The 24,743-nt window shown below is 36.4% G+C and overlaps 1 protein-coding gene across 1 annotated transcript; it reads right to left on the reverse strand.

Moving 5' to 3' along the window:
- Nucleotides 1–3,523: 3,523 nt before the first annotated feature.
- On the reverse strand, nt 3,524–4,857 carry LOC149144184 (aspartic proteinase nepenthesin-1-like). Its single transcript, XM_089450039.1, has one exon. It carries the CDS (start codon nt 4,836–4,838, stop codon nt 3,570–3,572), a length of 1,269 nt encoding a protein of 422 aa, XP_089306165.1. The 5' UTR covers nt 4,839–4,857; the 3' UTR covers nt 3,524–3,569.
- Between the last annotated feature and the right edge of the window lie 19,886 nt (nt 4,858–24,743).

The raw sequence follows: 24,743 nt of genomic DNA on the forward strand, positions 1-24,743 counted from the left end.
TATGAAAAGATAATAACCACTAACTCCTTGATCCTATGATTCAAGTTTTAGATAGAGGCAAATCTAGAGAAGGGATTATGTCATTGGACACTCCCAAAAGATGACTTGTAAAAAGGTTGGAATTGGATTTGGTTATGAACCTTTGTGGAAATACTCTACAAAATCTCTCTAAAACACTTTCATCTACCCATCTAACTAGGAATATCGACTGATTTTGTCCCTTAAACCCAATGGTGGATATGTTCTAAATCTAGGACACATTTCCATGTCACATACAATTGGAGTTGATCCTCCTCCTTGGTGGGGGGAATAGGTCTAGAAGCTAAAGTGCCAAACCAAATCTAAGTTGTTCATGTGGCTTCTAAAACACAACAAAATGTCCATTTGGGACGAACTATAATGTAGAAATTTCTATGGGACAAGAATATGTAGCCTCTATCAATAGGATAATAAGCCAGCCAACACCTCGTCCCTAAATGTTTCTTCTCTATGGTTATTTGTACTAAAATCTAAAGGTTCAAAGGGATATCATGCATCTCAGGTGGGGGCCCTATAACAATAGCTCTTAAAGTTGGATTAATAATTAGAAAACAAAAAATAAGAAAGCACTCTGCGTGATTCTATCTCGGGGCATTTGGATTAAATGTAATCATTCCCTCTTTTAGGACTAATATTCCTCTTCCATCCATTGTGCCCTATAAATTTTGGCCATTATGTTTACCTATCCTCAAAGCCTTCATTCTAATACTTAGAACCCTTGCTAAGAACCTGTTATACAAAATGACACCAAGAAACTATTATACAAAATGACATACTCATAACATTTATTTCAAGGCTAAGTTGGGCAATGACACAAATAGCTTTTGTGAACTCATGACTCTAAAACTAGTCATAATGCTCAATAAGGAAAATGTGATTTCCCAAATCCAAATTTATGGAGGATGTATGCTTGTAATTCAAGGGATGAAAGGAGAATTCAGTTTGTACAAATTCGCATTGCAACCCTTTTTCATGCCATTTTGTCATTGAAATTGTCCTTCTCTCATATTTCTTTCTCACATATTTATGAGGACATAAACTATGAAGAAAACTAACTATTTAAGAATGAAGAGACACTGGAAAATGGGATTTGGAAAATAATTAACAAAACTACACAATCCTTTGAATATGTTCATGTTCCTTAGTTCTCAGCTTTTTTTTCTTAGTTTAGAGAATTTTGATTGGTGTCTCTTCATGTAAATCTATGTAATTTCCCCATTTTCAATTTCCTCTATAGTACAACCATGATGGATTTTCAATGTATGTGATGGCTATGCCACACGAGTAAGATTTCATCATCAGGGGTCCCAAAGGGGTTTTGAGGGATTTTATGGGATCCTACAATGTTCGCTTGTGTGTTCAATCAACAGGGTCAGATCTACATAGTTTTCTTTCAGTTTTGTTGCATTCTGATAATTCCTGTAAAACAGGGTTAATATTGAGCCTAACTTAATTAATTACGCTTACGGTGGCATTCTAGGGGAATATTTAATGGAACACCTTAGTGTAATAGTTCATTGGAAATAGAACGAGAATGTCTGCAAGCTAAGATGATGAGAAGTGACTGCCAATGGCCAAAGAAAGTATAGTGGGCAATTTACCATTTTCCTAGATTAAAAGTGACTTTAATTAGTTAATTAAATAAAAGAAGGGGGAAATGATTAATTGAAGGGAAAATGCCAAAAGTAACTTAAGTAAAATAAAATAAAATTAAAATGTTACTTAAATGAAGTCAAGAGAGATTCTAGATTAAAATAATCAAAATAAAATACTTCTAGAAGATTGGAGATCTATCTATAGACTCTTTAAAATGAGGATGAGATCATTTGGGACATCTTGGATCTGAGTATTTATCTTTGGTGAGGTTTGGAGAACCTAATTCTAAGCTTCTGTTAGCCTCACAATGAAAACCCTTGGGTGATTTGGTGAGAGTGGACAGAAACCCACTTCATTCCTTGGTGAATTCATTTAGAATTCACAAGAGTGTTTATTTATTGTAGTTCTATTTTAGGAGGTCAAATCCATTGTTGCAATGGATATATCCTAAGGCTATATCCACTTGGAGGATCCCATCTCAGCTATCCTCCATATTTGTAAATCAATCTTATTGAGATTTCCTACATGCTTTGATTGTCCAATCTTTAGTGCAGTTTATATTTCCATGTTTGTTGTTAATTTTATGGTTCAATCTATGAAATTTGTTTATCAAATTTACGACAATATTTTTCTTAAGAAAATCCTGGAAAATGTTAAAATTAATAATCAGTATATCATAATCTAAACTAAATTCCTATGAGAATATCAGTTGAACTTTTTTAATGTAGAATGGAGTCTATATATCTTGTTGAAAAAACTAATGAGAATTATATATATTGCTTCAATAGTATAAATCCCAATATAGAATCGTTTGAAAACTAACTTTGGAATTGTAAGTGATTGAATTTTGACTAAAACTATAACTTCCAAAAGGTAAAATTTGAATACTTTCAACACATCTACCATTGTAGTTTTTTTTTTATAAATAAAATTTCTAAGTATTTCTTTCATGAAAAAAAATACATAACAATAATTGTTTATACATAAAATGTATTAAAAATAAAATCTCAATTAATCTACCAAATACATATATTTTTTATGATTTTATTGAAGAGTTGAGTCTATTTATATGGATCCTACCATATATATATATATATATATATATATATATATATATATATATATGTACTTTATTTTATTTTAAATAATTATTTATAGCTAATCATAGTATTTAAATATTTTAATTTCAATGATATAGAACAAATTTTATTAAAAAACGCATTTCTCTATGATAATTTACTTGTCTTTTTAAACATAAGAGAAAATCCCCATGGTACAAGAGTCTTCACCATATGAAACTGTTTACTTGTTTTTTCCTTAATAGTAAGGGACATAAGATAAAATCTCCATGGTACATGAGTCTTAACGAAATGATCATAATAACAATGGGTTTCGGCAATACTCATCAAACAATATTTTTTTTTTCAATAGGATTCAAACCTTAGTATTTACAACAAAAATGGAAAATATATATATATATAATAATAATGAGTTGAGAAATATACATATAAGAAAAATAGAGGTGGAAAAAACACTTGAAATATTTTTTTGTATGCAAGTCTTTTTGGTTTTAACAAAAAGAGATTCAAGCCATAGCCCTATAGTGCTACAATTAGCTTTTGAGTTTTTAGTAAAATGAAATACAACTAGCCCCTTGATTTTCTGGTAAAATGAAGTCCATGCTTTTGCAAATTAAATCATAAGATTAAACATGAATAAAGAGAAAATGCATAGATCAACAGGGAATACATAGATTATATATAGATAGATAAATAGATTATATAGATAGATAAAAGAGGAAACACTTAAGCTATATAGCTCAAGAGGAAATATATAAATTATACCTAGACTATATATAGATCCAGAAAAGGAAATACATAGACTATATATGGATCGGATCTCAGCAGTGGGCCATCAATGGATCAGACGAATATCTAGCACACCTGCTTAGTGAAGCCCAAAAGATTCATCTCCCTGTGATACAATATATAGAAATTCTTCTGCTGATAATTCCCTAGAACAGCAGCAGGTCCAGTACGGCCAAGGGAAAAACCAAAAAATGCCAAACAGTAAGCGTCTGAGCTCACCGGCAAGAAACAATTGGCCTGAGGCAGTATCATGTCTGAGCTACCATTGAAAAGGAATGCGAAGTCAGGGAATTGAATATTGACATTGGCCACACCAGACACATTGTAACACAATCGAAAGCCACTCGACATTTCAGCTTGAGGAGCTCTTGGATATCCAATCTGAGAAGCAAATTCAGCTGCAATCTGGTTATAGACTTCTAGAGGAAAGATGGTGTAAGTAGTGCCCGAATCTATGATGGTTCCACCGGCCCCGTTACTGTCAAAAGTGGATACATTGGAGGGCAGGGTCAGGGATACATTGCCAACACTCACTCCTTCAAGACCAATGTAATAGAATTCGTTGTACCCGGGAAAAGCTGAAGGTGATTGGGACTTATTTAAAAACGGAGTGTAATTCAAACTCATATTCGTGGGAACTGCGCTGTCACCCAGCACTATCATACTGCCATTGTTTTGATCGTTCAGGCAATACGCGAATTTATCGCCAATGGCAGCACTAAGCTGCGAAGGCAAAGACAGATTTCCTCTACCAAATCCTGCAATGCCAGCAAACCCGTACGAATTCACTGAGCATCCGAATCCAAAGTTAGTTATTTGTCCACTTCCCGATGGCAAAGTCAACGTGTCAGTGAGTAGATGCCCGGACGTGCCTCCCGAGCCATAGAGGAGATTATAGTCTGGACACGTCCCCGAGCAATTGTCTGGACACGTCCGCCAGCTTGACCCATCTTCACACACATCTTTGCACTTTGGATCTGCACACTGTACTCGTAGAGCAGATGACGAATTGCTGGGAAGAAAAACGGTGATGAATCCAGAGCACGGGAATGGATCCAGAGAACATGTATAATTCAGCGTGCAGGGTGCCCACACCACACTACTGCCAGTGTCCATGACCACCAATAAATCCTGGGGAGGAGTGCCCACAGATAATTCTATGTAATACTCAGTGAAGTTCGTGGGATAGTAGAGAGGCTCCTCCACTCCGATCCCTCCTCTCAAAGACCTTCTCCTGTGAAGGGTCATAGACATTCCATTACACAACAATATTGCAGCAGAGAGTTGCAGTGAGAGGATGATCAAGAAAATCAGATTGAACTTGGAGGCCACCATCTTAACAATTCTGCCAACAAGTTAACAGTGAATAATATGAATGAAATTGAATGTGCTGATATTGGATATAAATAGGCAACATTGAATTTTAATATTAGTATTATGGGAACGTCCTGGAAGCCCCGCAATGACGATGACATGAAGAGGAATGAGGGAGTACGATCTCCATCGCGAGTTAAATAAGTGATATTTAATAAATAATACGCCATTGCTGATTGCTGCTGTTGTCATTCCGGGGGTTGGTGATATTGAATATTAATAGGTTAAACAATTTAAAATTCTGGAAATGTTTTAAAATTAGATTGAGTTAAACAATTTTGCTTATCGTGAATTTAAAAAATAAAAAATCGAAAAAATCCAATCAGATATTAATCAACATAGACCAAAGTCAAACAATCCTATCCGGAAGCCGCAAAATTCCAATCAAGTATCAATGAACATTAGCAAAGTCAACCACTAACATTTTTAGATGACCGTTGGATGCCCCGCAACTACCAATCAAATTACGTTGGAGGTGTTTCACATAGTATTATGGCAACGTCGTGGAAGTGAGAGGCCCAACGACGGAGTCGAGGGCGTGGTGGGATGGGGTCTCAGTCAACTACGACGGGAGCAAGAGGCACGACGGAGTCGAGGGCGTGGTGGGATGGGGTCTCAGTCAACTACGACGGGAGCAAGAGGCACGACGGAGTCGAGGGCGTGGTGGGATGGGGTCTCTGTCAACTAAGTGACATTTAATGAGTCTAAGCGACTTGGCCTTTTTGTGGACTACCGGTACTCTTATGCTCTTGATTTTGGTAGGTGAATTAATTGTTGTTAGTAGAATTTTAAGATATTTAATAAATGGGGATGTAATTTTATATATAAAAGTTGATATCTAAATAAAACTACTGATATTGTTTTTTTCCTCGAAAATCATGGAAATTTTGGCAATATTTTGATAAAATCTGGTAGAGATTTGTGTAAATTCAGGTTACAATTGTCAAATTTCAAGATGGGGTGTCTAAGAAGATTTTGATGCTGCTGAATTCATTTCCACCATCAAAAACATGCTTCAAACATTGTGATTGCAAAAATTCTTGAAATCTTTTTGCCCGAATTCTGTTCACTTTTGGTAGTCCAGGTAATTCCTCCAGGCAATGCCAATTCCTCCACCTCAATGAACAATGCCGAAATAAACTACTAATTGCTTCAAAAAGGTGTAAAAATAATCCTATAACATTGTTAAATTGGAAGAAAGTGCAGTTTGGTTTCATAATCATACAAATAATATTGATATATTAAATTTTAAATTGTGTGAAGCGACCCCTGAGGAAAATTGAATCGGCTCAGCAAAATTGAGTTCACTGAGGAAAATTTGGTTTATAAGGAACCCGTTACACCTGTCGCGCCTGGAACCAGTGACGTATCGACGTGTGTGCGCAAATCAGTCGAGTTATACGTGTGCATAGGATTCACATATTTCGGTGTATGTGCATAGCCAGCCCCATATGGGACGCATATCATATGTACATGTTGCCTCGCGAGCATGCGTCGTTCCAAAAACACTGTGATTTTATAATATTGTTGTTTGTTTGTATGCATACATTGTGAGTTTTAGTTAGACGTTTGGGCTTAATTATATTAGTTTATATACTAAAATTGTTTACATGTATATTGTGGATTACGTATTTCCCTCATCTATATATGTGTTGACTTATACATATGACTGCTATATATCTAAGCTTATGCACTCCTTTTATTTTATATATAATTTGGATTATGGATGTGTTGGGCTCGGGATAAAGTAATTTTTTATTAATATTTATTAATAATGTTTTAAATATATATATATATATATATATATATATATATTGGTAGGTAAGTACCAGGGATTCTAAATCAGTGACCTATTGCAAGGAGTATTTTAATAGTGCACTCATTCACCATCAATCCAAAGCTCTCTGGGCAATGTTTTAAATAAATATTCATTAATATAATATTTTATTAATTAATTAGAATATTAATAATAATAATTTTTTATTAATATTTTATAATTATATTAAATAACATTGGACATTAATTTAACCGTATTTAGATTATTATATTAATATTAATTAAAATGTGAACATTGTTATTAGTATTAATGTTAATTATTATAAATAAATGACATTTAATCTATCAAGCATGTTCAACTATGGTCAATCAATGTCAACCATCATGTATCATGATCAACCATGTTCAATGATGATCTTCCATGGCCAAGCATGCTCCACCATCATCAACCATGGTCATAATGGTTAATCAATATCTCTACAGTGAACCATGATCAATGATGGTTAATCAATGTTTCTATGGTGAACCATGATCAACGATGCTTAATCATGCTTGAATATGGTTGACCATGGGCAATGCCTTTTTTGTAAACCACAGTCAACCATGGTCAACCATGGGTAGCCATGATTTACCATGGTTGAATTTCATCAACCATGATGAAGCATAATTGAAATCTCTTTCATCATGATCAACTATGATGGTCAACCATGGTCGAACATCGCATTGTGACAAAGATTGTCTTGACATGAAAATCAACCATGGCCAACCATGATTAACCATGGTTGAATTTCATCAACCATGATCAACCTTAATTAAAATATCTTTCATCATATTCAACTATGATGGTCAACCAAGGACAATCATGGTCAACCATGGTCATCCATGGTCAACCACATTTTATAAAATCAAACATGGTCAACCATGATCAATCATGGTCCCATGGTCAACGATGGTTAATCATGCTTGAATATGGTCGACCATGGTCAATGTCTTTTTGGTCAACCACAATCAACCATGATTTACCATGATTTAATTTCATCAAACATGATGAACCATAATTAAAATCTCTTTTATCATGATCAACTATGGTGGTCAACCATGGACAATCATGGTCAACCATGTTTTATAAAATAAAATATGGTCACTCATGGTCAATCATGGTTAACCATGGTCGAACGTCGCATTGTGACAAAGATTGTCTCAATATGAAAATCAACCACAGTCAACCATGATGAGTGATGGTAAACCATGATTAACCATGGTTGAATTTCATCAACCATTATCGACCTTAATTAAAATCTTTTTCATCGTGTTCAACTATGATGGTCAACCAAGGACAATCTTGGTCAACCATGGTCAGCATGGTCAATCACGGTCAACCATGGTCAAACGTCGCACTGTGACAAAGATTGTCTCGATATGAAATCAACCATGGTAAACCATATGTAGAGCGATTTAATGGTATGCTAAATCCCTTGTCATTTTAATATCTCAACCCGGGGGTTTCGTAAACTTAGAAGCAAACCAAAATATATGGGACCTCAGATGAAACTGTTGTACAAAGTTTGTTTAGGATGGAAACAGAGAAAGGAAATACATATTACAAATATAACTAAAGAAAAATGCAAAAGAAATTTCATGCAAGAAAACTAAATTAAATTCTAAAGCTGGAATGAATGAATTAACGCCATGGCCTTTTTAAACTATTCAAAAGCAAACTAATCTATGAACAACTATAAGAAGAAAACTATGATAATCTAGAAAGTAGTAAATTAATTTAGAAAGCAGTAAATAGAAACTAGTGATTTAGTTGTCAAGCAAGCAAACTAAGATAGCTAGTAAGCAAGCAGTTTAATGACAATCAAATCAAATGTAAGAAAGTAAATCAAACTTGTAGAAAGCAAATCACACTTATAAAAAGTAAAGCACACTTGCATGAAAGGAAATAACAGAAATCAAACTATGTTACAATTGTATGTAGATTGTGGTTGATGGGAATCCTTCCATTCCTCAATGAGCACAGAAGAAAAACTATCACATCTTAAGAATCAAACAACACTCATAACTCATGATTTGAAAAAAATGATATTATTCATTGTGAATGAACAATCATAAATCTGATGCTAATGAATAAATGACAACTATTAACTTGTTTTGAAGGATGCTCCTCCTATTTATACATGAATTAGGGATATCTACTCAATAAATGTAGATCCCTTAAATATCTACTAGATCCATACTTGTCTCAACTTATCCCTAAATACTAGATACAAATCCCATGACTCATAAAGATCTCCATGATATTTCTCCTTGGAATATGGTCCACCTCTTGAGTTGAAATTCGAATTTGATCTTGGGAGGCCACATAAGGGTGCCTTGGAAGCTTCCAAATGATCTACACATGTCACAAAACTCATAACACACACACACATATATATGAAACCATGTTAATTTCCTAGTTTTTAATCATGAATTCACTTTAAATACATAAAATAAATAACTTTAGAAAACAATGATCTATAATCATGAAGATGGTTACTTGATGTAGGATTTTAGGCTAGATAGTTATGAAATGAGGGCTAAATGGTTTATGAAAGGATGGAAATATGGATGAATATGGAAGACAATTTTGAGACTCAACATACCCCCCAACTAAAGTTGTTGCATGTCCTCATGCAACTATTGCATTGATTCATTTATCCAAAAGTTGAAATTTTTTTTTTTTGAAATGCTTTGCTTTTTTATCAGCGTTTGCTTGTATGGATTCTCTGCAAACTTTGCATCATCATTTTTTCTTTCGCAAGTGTAATACATTTGATTGCAACATATATTTTTGACGGTTGGTTCCTGTGTGACAATCGAAATTTTGAGCATTGGTTCTTGTGTAACAATGCTTTTTATTTTTTTGCTGCATCAAAGTTCATGAAAACATTGAGAATTTTCTTTTCAAGTCTTATAATAACTATCAGTGAATTGATAATTTGCAAAGCATATAATCTTTTGGAATCATATTGCAACAATAGTTGATTGGAAAGAATTTGCGAGTTGGAATGAAATGAAAATGTGTGATGGTGTATGAAATGTGAGTATGAATTTATGTCCCTTCCTCCCAACTAAAGGTGTTTTTCAGTTTATGACAATATGAGAAAGGGAGTGTAAATGAGGAATTCTCCAAAATTACAATTTTAGCATTTTAAGGAATTGCATGACTAAAAGCTAGAAAACCACATACCTTCACTTACCCTCAATGTACATGAGTTGTGGATAATAAAGAGTGTGGTTGGTGATTCTCTCGGATCATGGAGTATATAAACAAAGGAATTTGGACCTGCTTTTGTGTTCTCTTTGATGATGACAAGGTTTGAATCTTTATTGCTGTTATGACAAATTGATCTACTGCAAACTGATGAAATGATGTAGTCTTCAATCCTACAAAATTGATAGTACAATTCTAGTCATGCAAATAAATGTGTTGATGTCGAGCATGAAGAAAATTCATTGGATTACTGATCACTGATGAATGTTGTTAACAAATGTGAGGAAACTCACCATTAATGTTAATGAGTGCTAGGGTACCTAAGTACAACTTGTGAAGGGCGAATAAATGAGTTGATGTCAAGCCACTTGCAAGATCCAACGATCAAGGGACATTGGTGTATTCCAATGATTGCTGGCGGGACAGTCTGTCATTAAGGCATACAAGCCTCAAGGTACTACTAAGGACTCTAGTCTTGAAACTAGATAATGTGTTAATGTCAATAGGCCAAGACTTGTTAGAAGGGAGGCCTTAAGGAATCCTCTGTCATCTAACGTGAGCATGAAACAATGATTTTGAAGGACTGTGAATGAAATTTTTTTGCAGTGGATCAAGGTTTATTTGAAAAATGGAAAGCAAATGTAATGGATGAGCTATGTAGAGGAGCGGAATGTTTTATTGATGGGTTACAGGTTAGTGAAAGAGAGGCAGAAAAGTATAATGACTGTGAAGGAAAATGAATAGTGGATCAAGGTTTTATTTGAAAACATGAAAAGGAAAATGGAATGAAAATTTTATTGATTGAAGAAGTGGGAATGCAATGAAGGTTTTATTTACTGAAAAAGAAAGAATGCAATGGTGAGACTGACATCTGAAAGCTTTCAAGTGATGAATCTGATCAACTTTTTCTCAATTTTCTCTAGTCACTAAATGAATTTCACATCAATTTTTATGACAATTTTCCATGGCAATTTTCTTAAAAAATAAAATAAAACATACAATCTAAAAATTAATGAAATATTTACAAAACTAAAATATAAAATATGAAAACAAAACATTAAACATACTAATCACAAAACATAACATATATCTATATATATATATATATATATATTAAAAAAAAAAAACATATATATATATATATATACAAGCATTATATTCCATTAATACGAAATATAACAAAACATAACAAAAATCAAACATTACAAACATTATAGGTACAAATGTTATTAAAAAAAACAACATAATAAAACATTAAAACACATAACAAATCATAACACAAAGTAATAAAACATAACATAACAAAAAAAAACATAATAAAATAAAACAAAATTGCCATGTATGAAACTTTTTTTGTGTACTAGGCAGGAGCAAGATACGTGATCAAGGAATTTTATTTGAAGTCTGTGGCAGCCAATCCATGGATTTAGGTGAAGAAAATCACAAATTTGATTTTTCAAACCACCATATTATCCAAAACTGCATCTGATCCTTGCATGGTCGCAATTGTTGTCTACATTTATTTGAAAACCATTTTTTTTCATGTAACCTTGCAAGTAAGACTCTAGAGAACCCCAAAAATCTATCAAATGGTTACGAATTTTGAGGAAATCTCTCACATAAAATATAATTCACCTCGTTATGAGAAAAACCCATGTTCTATATTTTTTATATTCGTTTTCATTTGGTCACAAAATGTGTTTTAAAAATGATGTTTTTAACCTTTGCGCATTTGGCCTATGCTCACGTAACTGCTAGGTGCTATTCGTTTCTTTTGTTTTATTGTTTGTAGTCTAGAATAGAATTGTTGGAACTTTCATGTCACCGCCAAGCATGGATGAGTATGAGTGAGAGTATACATCATTTTAATGATTAATTGGATCAGCTGCAACATGTCCATCAAATCCCTTCGTGAAACTAAGAAGAAACCTCTTCAGGTAATTGCGCGATCCGATATTTGCATTATAAATTTTCCAATTCTTGATTACGATATATTCTCTACAGCTTGTCTCACGTTCCTCGCTTCTTTGACAAGAGATCCATTACTCACCTCAAATCTAAATTCTATAACAAATCTAAAGGCCAAACAATGAAAACCAGAATTTCACTGTGCTTCGGCCTATACTAGGCGTGTTTTGGATTTCCTTTTTATGAGCGCATAGGGACATTGTAGCAATTACATTTGCATTTGGTTGTTCATTACTATTGTTCCATTTGATTTACACACTTAGTTTTCATCTCTCTTTTATTCGATGTGAAAGGTGAATATTATTTGTTGTTTTATTATGAGTTTGGATTTTCAAAGGCTTGTTTTATTTGTTTTATTATTATTTAATGTTTTTTTGTTTTATATTTGTTTTGATTTTGATTTTTAATTGTTTTGTTTTATTTTGTGTTTATTTTTTTATTGGTTTAAATTGTATTTTTTTAATTTAATATTTTGTTTTTATATTTTATATATATATATATATATATATATATATATATTTTTGTGTTTTTGTTATTAAAAAAAGTTATATATGTTCTTTTTTCTTTAAAATATATTTATATAAATTTAAAAAGAAATATTTTATTGAAAAAAATTATATATATATATATATATATATATATATATATATATATAAAAGAAACAATTTATTTAAAATAGAGAAATATTTTTATTTATTTATTTTTTAATATATACTAACATGAAAATTCATTTTCTGATCCTCTAGGTCACACAAAGCGCAGGAGGAGAGCATACTCGAGATTTCATTAATCATTTTTTTTTTTAATTTTGATGCAGAAAATAAAATGAAAAGAATCGATCTCATACCTGAAATTATCGCTCCTAGTCTTCGCTTGTGCTCCTTATTCACAATCGTTTGTTTTATTGCAATTTTCCTGCCAAGGGTTAATAAATTGGTGGCTCTTACTGCACCACAAAATTGCAAATTTATCCTAGAGATCACAAAAACTTGTTTTTATTTGTTAGTCCTATTCTATTGAAAAAGAAATGTAACATTCTTTTAAGTATAAGAGAATTTCCAATGCATCCATTTGTGTAAGAAGATCATGAGTAAACTCATATTCATGTTTAAAATATATTCTTTGATATGTACCGGTATATGACAGACCAACTTCCTTGATTTAAATAATGTCAGAAGATACTGAAAAATGGAATCCTGAGATCTGATAACTATCTTAAACCAAGATTCAATGTAATCTTGTCATCCTTGGTTTTCTGATATCATGCCATGCAAGTCTTTAGAGATGTGATCTTCATTCATGGAATCGGGTGATATACCTGCATGAAACTCGGGTTTCAACAACTTCTCTTCTTTAACATGCATCCATGATTCTTGGAAGTTACCTGAATATTTTTCCTCTTCTGATTGTTGTTCTTCAATGGAAATTGGTGCTTTATTTTGTAGTACCTCAACATTATGAGTGGCTTGAGGTGTTTTATTGTCGAGGATTCCAAATGGTTGTGCAGGTAGTGAAGTGGAAATGGATCTTTGTGGTACTCATGTCGATGGTAATGGTTGAATTGAGGTCAATTGATCATGAAATGGATGTTGTGGTGGAGGTGAATAGTATGAATAGCATTGAGCTTGGTATTGAGGATAGTGAGGAAAAGATTGAGGATACGGTGGATTTCTTTTGTGAGGCCCTTGCCAACCTTATTTCCAAGATTGGTTTTCAGGTTGGGATTGAGATGGACAACGCTGCCAAGGCAAGGGTGTTTGCCAATTACTTTGAGATTGTTGTGGATAACCTTGAAATTGAGAAGTAATAACTTGCATCATACCAGGTTGATGAGGTTTCCATGATCTTTTTGGAGCCCCATAACAAGATTTTTCCAACGTTTGATTTGCTCCTTGGTAAATTTCCTTTAACCCTAGTCATGATGGAAAATCTTTAGTAGTATGTGATGTTGAACAAATTTCATACATTTTAATGTTATCAAGTGGACATTCATGCAAAGCATGTTTCTTTTTTCATTTAGGGAAAAACATAAATGAAGCAACATTCTCAACTATTTGTTTGTTTTGCATTCTTAGCATATCAATTTGTTCTTTTAAATAACCAAAAATGTCTAGCAAATTGTTAAGTTCAATATGACTTACCAATACTGATGTTGCCTTACTTACTTTTTCCATAACAGAACCCTGAGGGGATCTTGCATACTTTTCTTTTCCTCTTGATATGTTCTTAAACAATTCACAAATCCCTTGAAATGACTGATGAGCCTCATCATTGAGTAATTATATGGGCCTTAATTGACCTTAATTCACCTCCTAGCTTAGTCAAACCAACTATTCTCACAACTTATTGCATACTTTTGATTATATTTTGTTTATGAGATTAGTAGAGTTGGATATTTTGCTTTGTGGTCTAATGTACATGTAATGCAGGAATAAAGGATAAAAGCAAGGAAAATGCAGGGATAAAAGATAAAAGCAAGAAACTATGGTAAAGACCTTGGTAAAAACTCGAATGGGGCAAGGGGGAGGAATTACAAGAGGTAAATCCTCCTCATTTACTACCCCTCCATTCGAATATCCCTCCATCAGATGATAGTACAAACAGCCAAATCAAGAGTAATAGATGTTGAAAATAGCAACAAGAAATGATAAATATAGAAGTGCTAAAAAAACATTGCTATAAATAGCATTTCGGGATACATTCCAATTTTAATTAGTCCATAAATTAAAATTGTGAATTAAAATTTGAATTTGAGCTCAGCAGCTGTTTGTAAAATAATTAATTAATTCATCTTGAGTTAATTAGTTAGAGAAAATCAAACATGAAGTCTATGTGAAGACATGCAATAGTTATCCCTTTGATTGAGGAAGTTATCCCTTAATTAAGGAGATCATGATGAGTTGTATTTTGAGTTGTAATTAGTTAGCTCAGTTAACTGAGGTAAGTCCAGTTAGATGAGTTCCAATAGTTTGTGGAACTGATTATGAGTTCAGTTAGTCAATGCATGCATGCATGCAACTAGTGTACTTCAGATAACTAAATATTCTCTCATAAATGACTCATGCATGTCAGTTCAAACAGAGACCCAGTTGAGATCAAAGGATGGGATAGTGTACTATTAGTTGCAGGAATATTCCCATGTGGATATTTCTTGCATGCAGAAGGAATTCTTTCCTTGATGATTACGCAGTTATTTCTAAGTTTGGTGAGCAGTGTGTGAGGTAATTACACACAGGTGGCATCTTGAGGACCCAAGAGAAACTACGCAAGGAAATAGGAGGCTTGGAGGAATGAAGGAGACATATGTGTTGTCTATTCTGTCTATGAGCAGCAATTGAGGGATTGTACTAAGAGTTGGATAGCTTGTGAGCTAAAGCTTTGGGTAATTCGGAGATATTTCCACTTGTATGACAATATAGAGATCAGGGTTTTTAGTTGAGGCTTTCCCCAGAGTATTCTTCTGTGTTCATGTGTGATTGTTTCTTCTTCATCTGTTATATGTGTTCTATTTGATCTTGCTCAAAATCGATTAAGCTTCCGCAAGTTTGTTTGTAGAAGTAGATCAAGTATTTTGCTTTAGTATATTGCATTATCAGGTGATCTATAGTGAGAATTTCTACATGGTATTAGAGCAAGGGTGATCAAAGCGGAGAAAAGTATACAAAGAAGGGAGAAGTTCGAAGATTGAAGTTCTTGATTATAGAAATCAAATTCTTATCACATCTCAAATTTCACCAGTAGCGTTCAATGGTTTGAGACTTAAGTATGCCCTGGATGGCAGCTTGAATTATATAGCTTGGAAGGATCGCATAGAAGCGGTATTAGAGGACAATGGTTTGAAGGACTTCGTTGATCAAGAATTCCCCAAGCCAACAACTACTAATGCCTAAGAATTGGCGGAATGGAAGAAATGTGTGGCTAGAGCGAGGAGGATTCTTCTGGAGGGAGTTTGAGACCACATTGTCTCGAGTCTCCATGGGAAGGAGACACCGTTTTCAATGTGTAAAACAATGAAGGATCTATATCAGAATAGCAGTGATCAGAGGAAACTGGCGCTGAAAGAAAAGCTTCGGAAAATCAAGTGTGAAAAGGGCGACATGATCTCTACATCTCTAAACAAGCTCACCACCTGCAGGGATGAGCTTGGAAGTGTAGGAATCATGACAGTCGATGATGAAATGGTGAGTCTTGCTCTCCTTGGTCTTCCTAAGAGCTGGCATAGCTACCAAGACTCAGTAAATGGAAGAGAGAAACTGCCAGATTGGGAATGACTGTGGTCAGATCTGATGCAGGAGGAGATCAGGAGAAGCACCAGAGATGGTTCTTCATCAAAGCATGATGATGAAGAAAATCTAGCCTTAGTGAGTAAGGCGAGGAAAGGGAAAGGGAAGGCTTCCCATTCCAAATCAAGTTCTTCCCATGGTGGGAAGAAGATTGACAAATCTAAAGTGCGATGCTTTAATTGTCATGAGGTGGGCCATTATGCAACAAATTATCCACAGAAGAAATCCAAGAAGGGATCCTCGAAAGGATCAGATGGTGAGGCACTGGCCTCATAGTTCGAATTGGATTTCACCCTCATCGCATGCATGATTTCATCAATGGTGGGTTGTGTTTGGTACTTGGACAGTGGAACCTCATTCCACATGACCGACGACAAGAGTTTATTCAGTACCTTGGAGGAGAAGGACCTCCAGATGTGCATAGAGATGGGTGATGATGGAAAGTACTGTGTTTAAGGTGAAGGCACGGTTGTGTTTCAGAGGGAGCATGGAGCTCCTCTCACCCTGACTGATGTAAAGTATGTGCCTAGACTGAAGAAGAACCTAGTATCCATCGCTATGTTGGAAGACAAAGGCTATGATGTAGTCTTAAGTAAAGGAAAGGAATTCCTCAGACACATCGACATGGGACAGACCAAGAGGATTTGGATTCATGTGAAGAATCTCTACAAGCTGGAGGTGGATGAATGTGCTGCATTGAGTTCCAAAGCAGAGTTGGTGCAAAGCCAAGATATTGAAAAGCTATGGCATAGAAGATTGAGCCACTTGCACCATGGGGCCTTGAAGATCATGCAACAGATTTCTACCGGACTTCCCAAGGGTAAACTTGAGCAAGCAGATACATGCAAAGGTTTTACATTGGGTAAGTATGCAAAATATTCCTTTCAGGATCAAGATAATCGAGCTGGAGCAATCTTGGAGCAAGTTCATACAGATGTGTGTGGACCATTCTCGACAGCCTCTACCGCTAAACAAAGGTACTATGTTATTTTCAATGATGAGTTTTCTCGTAGATGCTGGATCTATTTCATGCAAAAGAAGGATCAAACCTTCTCAAGGTTTTGTGAGTTCAAAGCCTTGGTTGAGAAAGCCTTATGAAAGAAGATAAGGGCCTTGCGAAGCGACAATGGTGGAGAGTATGTCTCTCAAGAGTTTAAGGACTTCTGTGCAGCAGAAGGAATTAAACGGGAGTTGACGGTACCCCATAACCCACAGTAGAATGGGGTGGCCGAAAGGAATAATAAAACGATTATGGGAGCATCTCGGGCGATGTTGTATGACCCAGGCCTACCACTTCATTTGTGGGCTTAGGCATGCAAGATAGTGGTATACTTGCAGAATAGAAGTCCGCATCGTATATTGGGGATGAAGACACCAGAGGAGGCTTTCTCTAGGAAGAGACCAGATGTAAGTCACTTCAAGATCTTTGGCTCATCGGTATTTTGCCATGTGACCAAAGATGCTCGAAAGAAGCTAGAGCCAACAGCAGAGTTGGGGATACTTGTGGGGTACACTGATACACCCCACAACTATCAGGTGTTCTTGCCTACCAGTCAGAGGACAGTGGTACGCAGAGATCTGAAGTTCGACGAGCAGAAGGCCATGTGAGTTTCCCTTGAGAGGGAGCTCAAGTTGCATGCAGAGGAGGAACTTTTGGTTCCTAAGGAGGAGGAGCCTCAGACTGATGCGGAGTAGCCGCATGCAGAGGATCCAGGAGTGGAGACATCCACTCATGTAGAGTCTTCCAGAGATGGGCAGAAATGCTTAAGGGAAGTTGACAGATTGTTGATGGATGCGAGAGAGAATGTGGGATAGCCATCTTCTCAGCACAAACAGAGGAGGTCACCTGAGTGGTACACTGGTTACATGGCCCTGGTTGGGGAATGTATATAGACCGAACCATCTTCCTTGAGAAACCAGTGTAGCAGCTAGTTTGGGCTGATGCTATGGTGGAGGACTATGACTCCATAGTTCAGAACAGTGTTTGGGATGTTGTTCCAAGACCGAAGAACAAGTCAGTGGTGAGCTCCTGATAGCTTTACAAGGTAAAGCAAGCAACAAATGGTAGTGTGGAGAAACATAAGGCAAGGTTTGTTGCCCATGGTTTCTCACAGGTCGAGGGGATCAACTATGATGAGACTTTTGCTCCTGTAGCAAGGTACTCATCTATCAGATCGATGTTGGCACTATCAGCACAGATGGGTTGGAAGATCCATCAGATGGATGTGAAGACTGCATTCCTCAATGGCAAGATTGAGGAAGAGGTGCACATAGAGCAGCCGGAGGGATTTGACACCTTCGATCATAAGCCACATGTGTGCCGACTCAAGAGAGCTTTGTACGGGTTGAAGCAATCACCTCGTGCTTGGTACACTAGGATCGATAGCTATTTCATCGGGTTGGGATTCACAAAGAGTGAAGCGGATGCGAAGCTATACCACATCATGGTAGAAGGTAAGCCATTGATCATTATCTTTATGTTGATGATCTAATATTAACAGGTGATGATCAGTTGATCAATTCTTGCAAGGAGGACCTTGCAAGAGAGTTTGAGATGAAAGACATGGATCTCATGCACTGCTTTCTAGGCATGAAAATGTGGCAAAAGGATGGGGAAGTGTTTGTGTCTCAAGGCAAGTATGCCAATGAGATACTCAGGAGATTCCACATGGAGAAGTGCAAGCTCATGTAGACTCCTCTAGCAGGTAACTATAGGAAGGAGGATGCTACTTCAGGTGAGGTAGTAGCTGCTACTGTGTATCGGCAGCTTGTGGGTTCATTGATGTATTTAGTGAACACATGACCAAATTTGTGCTTTCCGGTGAACCAGCTGAGCCAAGCTATGGTTCAGTCTACCAAGTTGTTTTGGAAGGCAGCGAAGCATGTGCTGAGATACCTCAAAGGTACATCTCAATATGGATTATGGTACAGACGAATAGAGGGAGTGAAGCTTCAGGGCTTCACAGATGCAGATTGGGCAGGGAGTCCATCAGATTGGAAGAGCACTCAGGAGCAATTTTCAACCATGGTTTAGCTGCAGTTTCTTGGTACAGTAGGAAACAGAGGTCAGTTGCACTTAGCTCAATAGAGGCTGAATACATGGCTGCAGGCCAGGTAGCATGTGAGGCCATTTGGATTGTTTGATTAAAGGATGGATCCAACTGTGACCTATTGCGATAATCAAAGTTGTATCAAACTCTCTGAGAATCCAGTATTTCATGACAGGTCCAAGCACATCGATATTCGATATCATCATCTTCGAGACTGTGTTTTGAAAAGGATCAAGTTGTTGTAGTATGTTTCAATCAAGGAGCAGGATACAAATATTTTGACTAAGGCATTGTCAAAATGCGAATTCAAGTTCCACAGAGACAGGATCAGGGTGACAGATAATCCCTTTCTTGTTGAGAGGGAGTGTTAAAAATAGCAACAAGAAATGCTAAATATAGAAGTGCTGAATATAGCATTTCTATAAATAGCATTTCGGGATACATTCCAATTTTAATTATTCCCTAAATTAAAATTGTGAATTAAAATTCGAATTTGGGCTCAGCAGCTATTCGTAAAATAATTAATTAATTCATCTTGAGTTAATTAGTTAGAGAAAATCAAACATGAAGTCTATGTGAAGACATGCAACAGTTATCCCTTTGATTGAGGAAGTTATCCCTTGATTAAGGATATTAGGATGAGTTGTAATTTGAGTTGTAATTAGTTAGCTCAGTTAATTGAGTTAAGTCCAGTTAGATTAGTTCCAACAATTTGTGGAACTGATTGTGAGTTCAGTTAGTCAATGCATGCATGCATGCAACTAGTGTACTTCAGATAACTAAATATTCTCTCATAAATAACTCATGCATGTCAGTTCAGAAAGAGACCTAGTTGAGATCAAAGGATGGGACAGTGTACTATTAGTTGCAGGAATATTCCCATGAGGATATCTCTTGCATGCAGAAGGAATTATTTCCTTGAGGATTGCACAGCTATTTCTGAGTTTAGTGAGCAGTGTGTGAGGTAATTACACACAAGTGGCAACTTGAGGACCTAGGAGAAACTGCGCAAGGAAATAGGAGGCTTGGAGGACTGAAGGAAGGCATATGTGTTATCTATTCTGTCTATGAGTAGCAATTGAGGGATTGTACTGAGAGATGGATAGCTTGCGAGCTAAAGCTTTGTGTAATCCAGAGATATTTCCACTTGTATGATAATACAGAGATCGGGGTTTTTAATTGAGGCTTTCCTCAGTGTATTCTTCTGTGTTCATGTATGATTGTATCTACTTCATCTGTTATATCTGTTCTATTTGATCTTACTCAAAATCGATTAAGCTTCCGCAAGTTTGTTTTTAGAAGTAGATCAAGTATTTTGCTTTAGTATATTGCATTATCAGGTGATCTACAGTGAGAATTTCTACACTAGAATACAGCCAAGCAAGTGAAGGTGCAAACAAGCCAAATCATGTGTACTAGAAGGTAGCCAAGCAAGTGAAAGTATGAGTTTATCTTGAGTTGGGAGCCACGCCTCCCTACTAGAAGGCAGCCAAGCTATTGAAAGAGAAAGCATGAGTTTATCATTGAATTGGGAGCTCTGCCTCCCTAATTTTAAAGGAAGTCATTGTAGACTGCAGATGTATAAGTGGAGAGACTTAGGACCTCAGTTTTTTTAGTTAGTTACCAAGGGTAGTCACCAAGAGTTAGGAAAAACTCGAACTTCTCACTGTAGAACTTTATTTTGTTTTCAAGCTGCAAGGCGTGTAATAGTTTTTGATTTATAATGATGATGAGTTTTCTTTTGAGCCAGCACTGAGTTAACTTAGTGGGCTAAAGCTCTTAGGTTAGGGCCCAACCCTAGCAGCTAAAGCTCCTCTTTATTGTATTGTTATGCTAGCATAGATTTCTGTTTTCTATTCATTTGCTTAAGTAGTTCATTTCCATTACAGCAATAGCATAGATTAATGGTTTGATTGTTAATTTACTTCAGTAGTTCATTTCCAGTAGAGAGGTTTATTGTTTAAATATTTATTTGCTTAAATAGTTGCAGTCGCATTACAGTAGTGCAGAGTAGATCATTCATGCTTTCATTCACTTAGCAGGTTAGCAAAGAAAAGTTCCATAAGGTTGTCAACGGGTGTCTCGGCCTCACCTCCTCCCTCTGGGACCATGATGTGAGGAACAAAACCCTCCAGCAAAACCAAAAATAGAGTTTCAGTTTTTCATGGACTTTGTTGTTTAATGCAGTTACGTGGTTCATTACATTGTTACTTGGTTCATTCCATGGTCATTCAGTCATCTCATGGCCACCTGTTCCTCCACTCTCTTTCCTAGATCTCACTCATATGCTCATTCTCCTTCAGCATGAAATACTTAGGTGGATGTTGTTTATTCACGGTTTAAACGGTTTTTACCCGTAGATTTCCTTTCATAGCAAAATTCGACCAATCATTGCCCAATTCACTTTTAACGCTGACTTTTTGCACTTTAAATCCCCACCGTTAATCTGTCTCATCAGATCCGACGGTTATCGCACCATATTGTGTGGATTTCTATCTAATTGTTATCCACTTGAGGGCACACGATAAGAGTGGTTTCCCGATGCTACATGTCACTCGGGGAGGCTAATCGTGTAAAATTCTAGAAAACCACTTACAGCTTTGAGGGGACGCGATAAACAACTTACCGCCCTCTAAACCCGCTCTGTCATTTCCTCATGTTTTCTCCTCCCAATTTAACCTCCATCGTTGATATGTCCCTTGATCCAATGGTTGTTGCTTCCCCCGATCACCAACTAGCTTGGCCGATATCCAACATTGATCAACCCCGCCTGATCCAATGGCTTTCATGCCATATCGCGTGGATTTTTGTTCGATCATTATCCACCTGAGGGCACATGATAAGAGTGGTTTCCCTGTGCTATGTGTCGCCCGAGGAAGCTAATCGCATGAAATTTCAAAATACATATTATGGTTTTGAGGGCACGCAAAATACAGCTTACCACCTCCGTAAACCCGCTACCATTTCTGCATGTTTCTTTTGCTCGTGATCTAATCTTCGTCGTCCATCTACCGATTAATCTTGACCATCCATCTCTTGACTTAGCCTCCACAATATAATCTCAATCATCCATCCTGTTAGTTAACCATTTTCAACCATATACCTACATACCATCCTGTGATCTGATCTCAGTCATTCGTTTGCCTTTCATCCAACTAATCCAACGGTTCTTATGCACTATTGCTCATTACATCCTCTTTTGACCAATTTTGATCTTCGACTACTCTTCCGCTTAAACACAGACTTAGCTTAGTTTCCTTTGCTTACCCCTTAGTCTAGTTTTGATGCTTTTACTTCTGTAACTTAGAGAATTAGCATTAGATTAGTGATTGATCTAGTAATTCTACTTAGCATAGTTGTTTAATTGGTTAGCTAGGGTTTGGTGTGAGTTTAGCATTACATGATTGTTTTCTTCATTACTGCAGTAGAGTAGCTCTCCCTTAAAATAGATTTTCTCTTCTTCCATCAAAATCAAGCTTCTTCTAACCCTATAGAATTCTAGCTTGGAACCCTTGGGGTCTCTTTCCAAATGAGCAGTGACAATAGGTAGTAAATTCACTTCTACTTGTGCATATAGCACTGTCACCTCCAAGTTTGTACGAACCCTGGGTTGATAAGTAAAGCTGGTAGCCCTAGGAGTTGCAGAATTCTTGCTGCAATACCTAGGCTCATCACTCTTTGGCGCTGCTGCCAGGGAGGTGTCAAAGTAGGATGCGAATTACTACTCCTTCTATTTCTAGTCTCTAGCTTTCTTTTCTTCTACTTCTAGTCTTCAATTTTCTTCCATTAGTTTATTTCTGCAAAAGTAATCTAGTTTCTTTCTTTCATTTGTCATTTATCTGCTTTCCTTTCCATTCTGCAATCAAAAATTTCAATTCAGCAAGTAGTTTCCTTTTTGTTAGTAGTTTTTCATTCAATTAAGCAATTTCATTATGCAAGTAGTTTTATTTTTGTCAGAAGTCTTTCCATTCAATCAGCAATTTCATTCTGCAAGTAGTTTCCATTATGTTAGTAGTTTTTCATTTAATCAGCAATTTCCTTGCTGCAGAGTACTTTCCATCTTAATGAAAATCTTACAAAAACCAATCGAAAAACATTTCCTTTCATGCCTCATAGGAATAGTGATAATTAAGGAAAATTCTTGCCAAATACCCCCACTACATCCAATAGTCAACCTTCTCTCTTCTTCGGTGATTGTGAATTAAAAGAACCTTTAGGTGAGCAACCTGACATATTTGAAGAACCTAGAGGGGAAGAAGAAGAGGAAGAACCCATTCCTACTGAACCAATGGCTGAAAACCAAGATGACAGAGGAGATAGAGAAAGAATTGAGGGTGCCTTCCCTATTAGGAAAACCAATGGGGACACTAAAATGAAGAATATGAGCCTCTCTGCTCTACCTCATTTCCATGGATTGACCATAGAGGACCCTGACACTTTCCTATTTGAGTTTGATGTTATATGTCAAACCTATGACTATACACAGGATGAGAAAAAGTTAAAACTGTTTCCATCTACCCTGAAGGATGCAGCATTGCACTGGTTGATGGGTTTACCAGGACATAGCATCACAACCTGGGCTCAGATGCAGTAGGCCTTTAACAACAAATATAGGGACTACTGTAGGTCAAAGGACACTAAAGAAGAGATTTTTAGGTTGACCATAGGCCAGGATGAATCCTTAGCAGACTATGAAGAAAGATTCTAGCTCAGTTACAAAATGGCTAGGTGCACACTTGACCCTAAGTCACTGAAGCTGGTCCTACTTAAAGGAGTAAGGGAGGATGTCCTAGATACCTTGCATTTGTTAGCAGGAGTAGATATCTACCAACTACCCTATGAGGATATCAAGACTGTCTTTAGAAACCATTCTAGGGAAACGAGGAAAAAGGGTAGGAGTAGTCAACCTATGGCCAGTACATCATCTTCCAACTCATCGATCAAGGGTGAAATTGGAAATATGATGGAGGACTTCAAAAGTGAGATGCTGCAAACCCTTGCCTTGCAATTGGATACCATGAATATCAAAATGAAGCAAGAGGAAGTAGAGAGAGCCTTGGCCATATTTTGTCCCAAATGCACCATGAGGCATCATAGGAATGAATGGTCATTGAACTGTATTGAGATTTGCTCAATCTGTGGAGAAAACCACTCCACATACAAGTGCCCTTCTTTACCTGGACTCAAAGATGTATATCAAGGAGCTGAAGGGGTCACTGAGCATCTTTGCTACATCAACCAAAGGAGACCTCTTGGGCCTAGACCCTACCAGCAAGGTATGCAATGATCATCCCATGCATATTGCAAACCCAACTAAACCACAACTATACCTTCCTGGGGACCCCCTGCTCATCCTTCCTATTCTACACCACCTGCTTGGTCCTATGCACCTTAGTATAATTCCCAACCAGTTAGCTAGTTATTTCAACCTTACATTCAACCACAACATCAGTGGAATACCCCATCCAAGGGGTGGAGGCCCTAATTCAACAATGTTCCAGCCCTATTTCCTCCACCACCTACCCAACCACAA

This window comes from Pinus tabuliformis, chromosome X (genome assembly GCF_031772625.1).
Source record: "Pinus tabuliformis cultivar Carrire ecotype Pingquan chromosome X, CPIR1, whole genome shotgun sequence".
Classification (NCBI taxonomy): Eukaryota; Viridiplantae; Streptophyta; class Pinopsida; order Pinales; family Pinaceae; genus Pinus; species Pinus tabuliformis.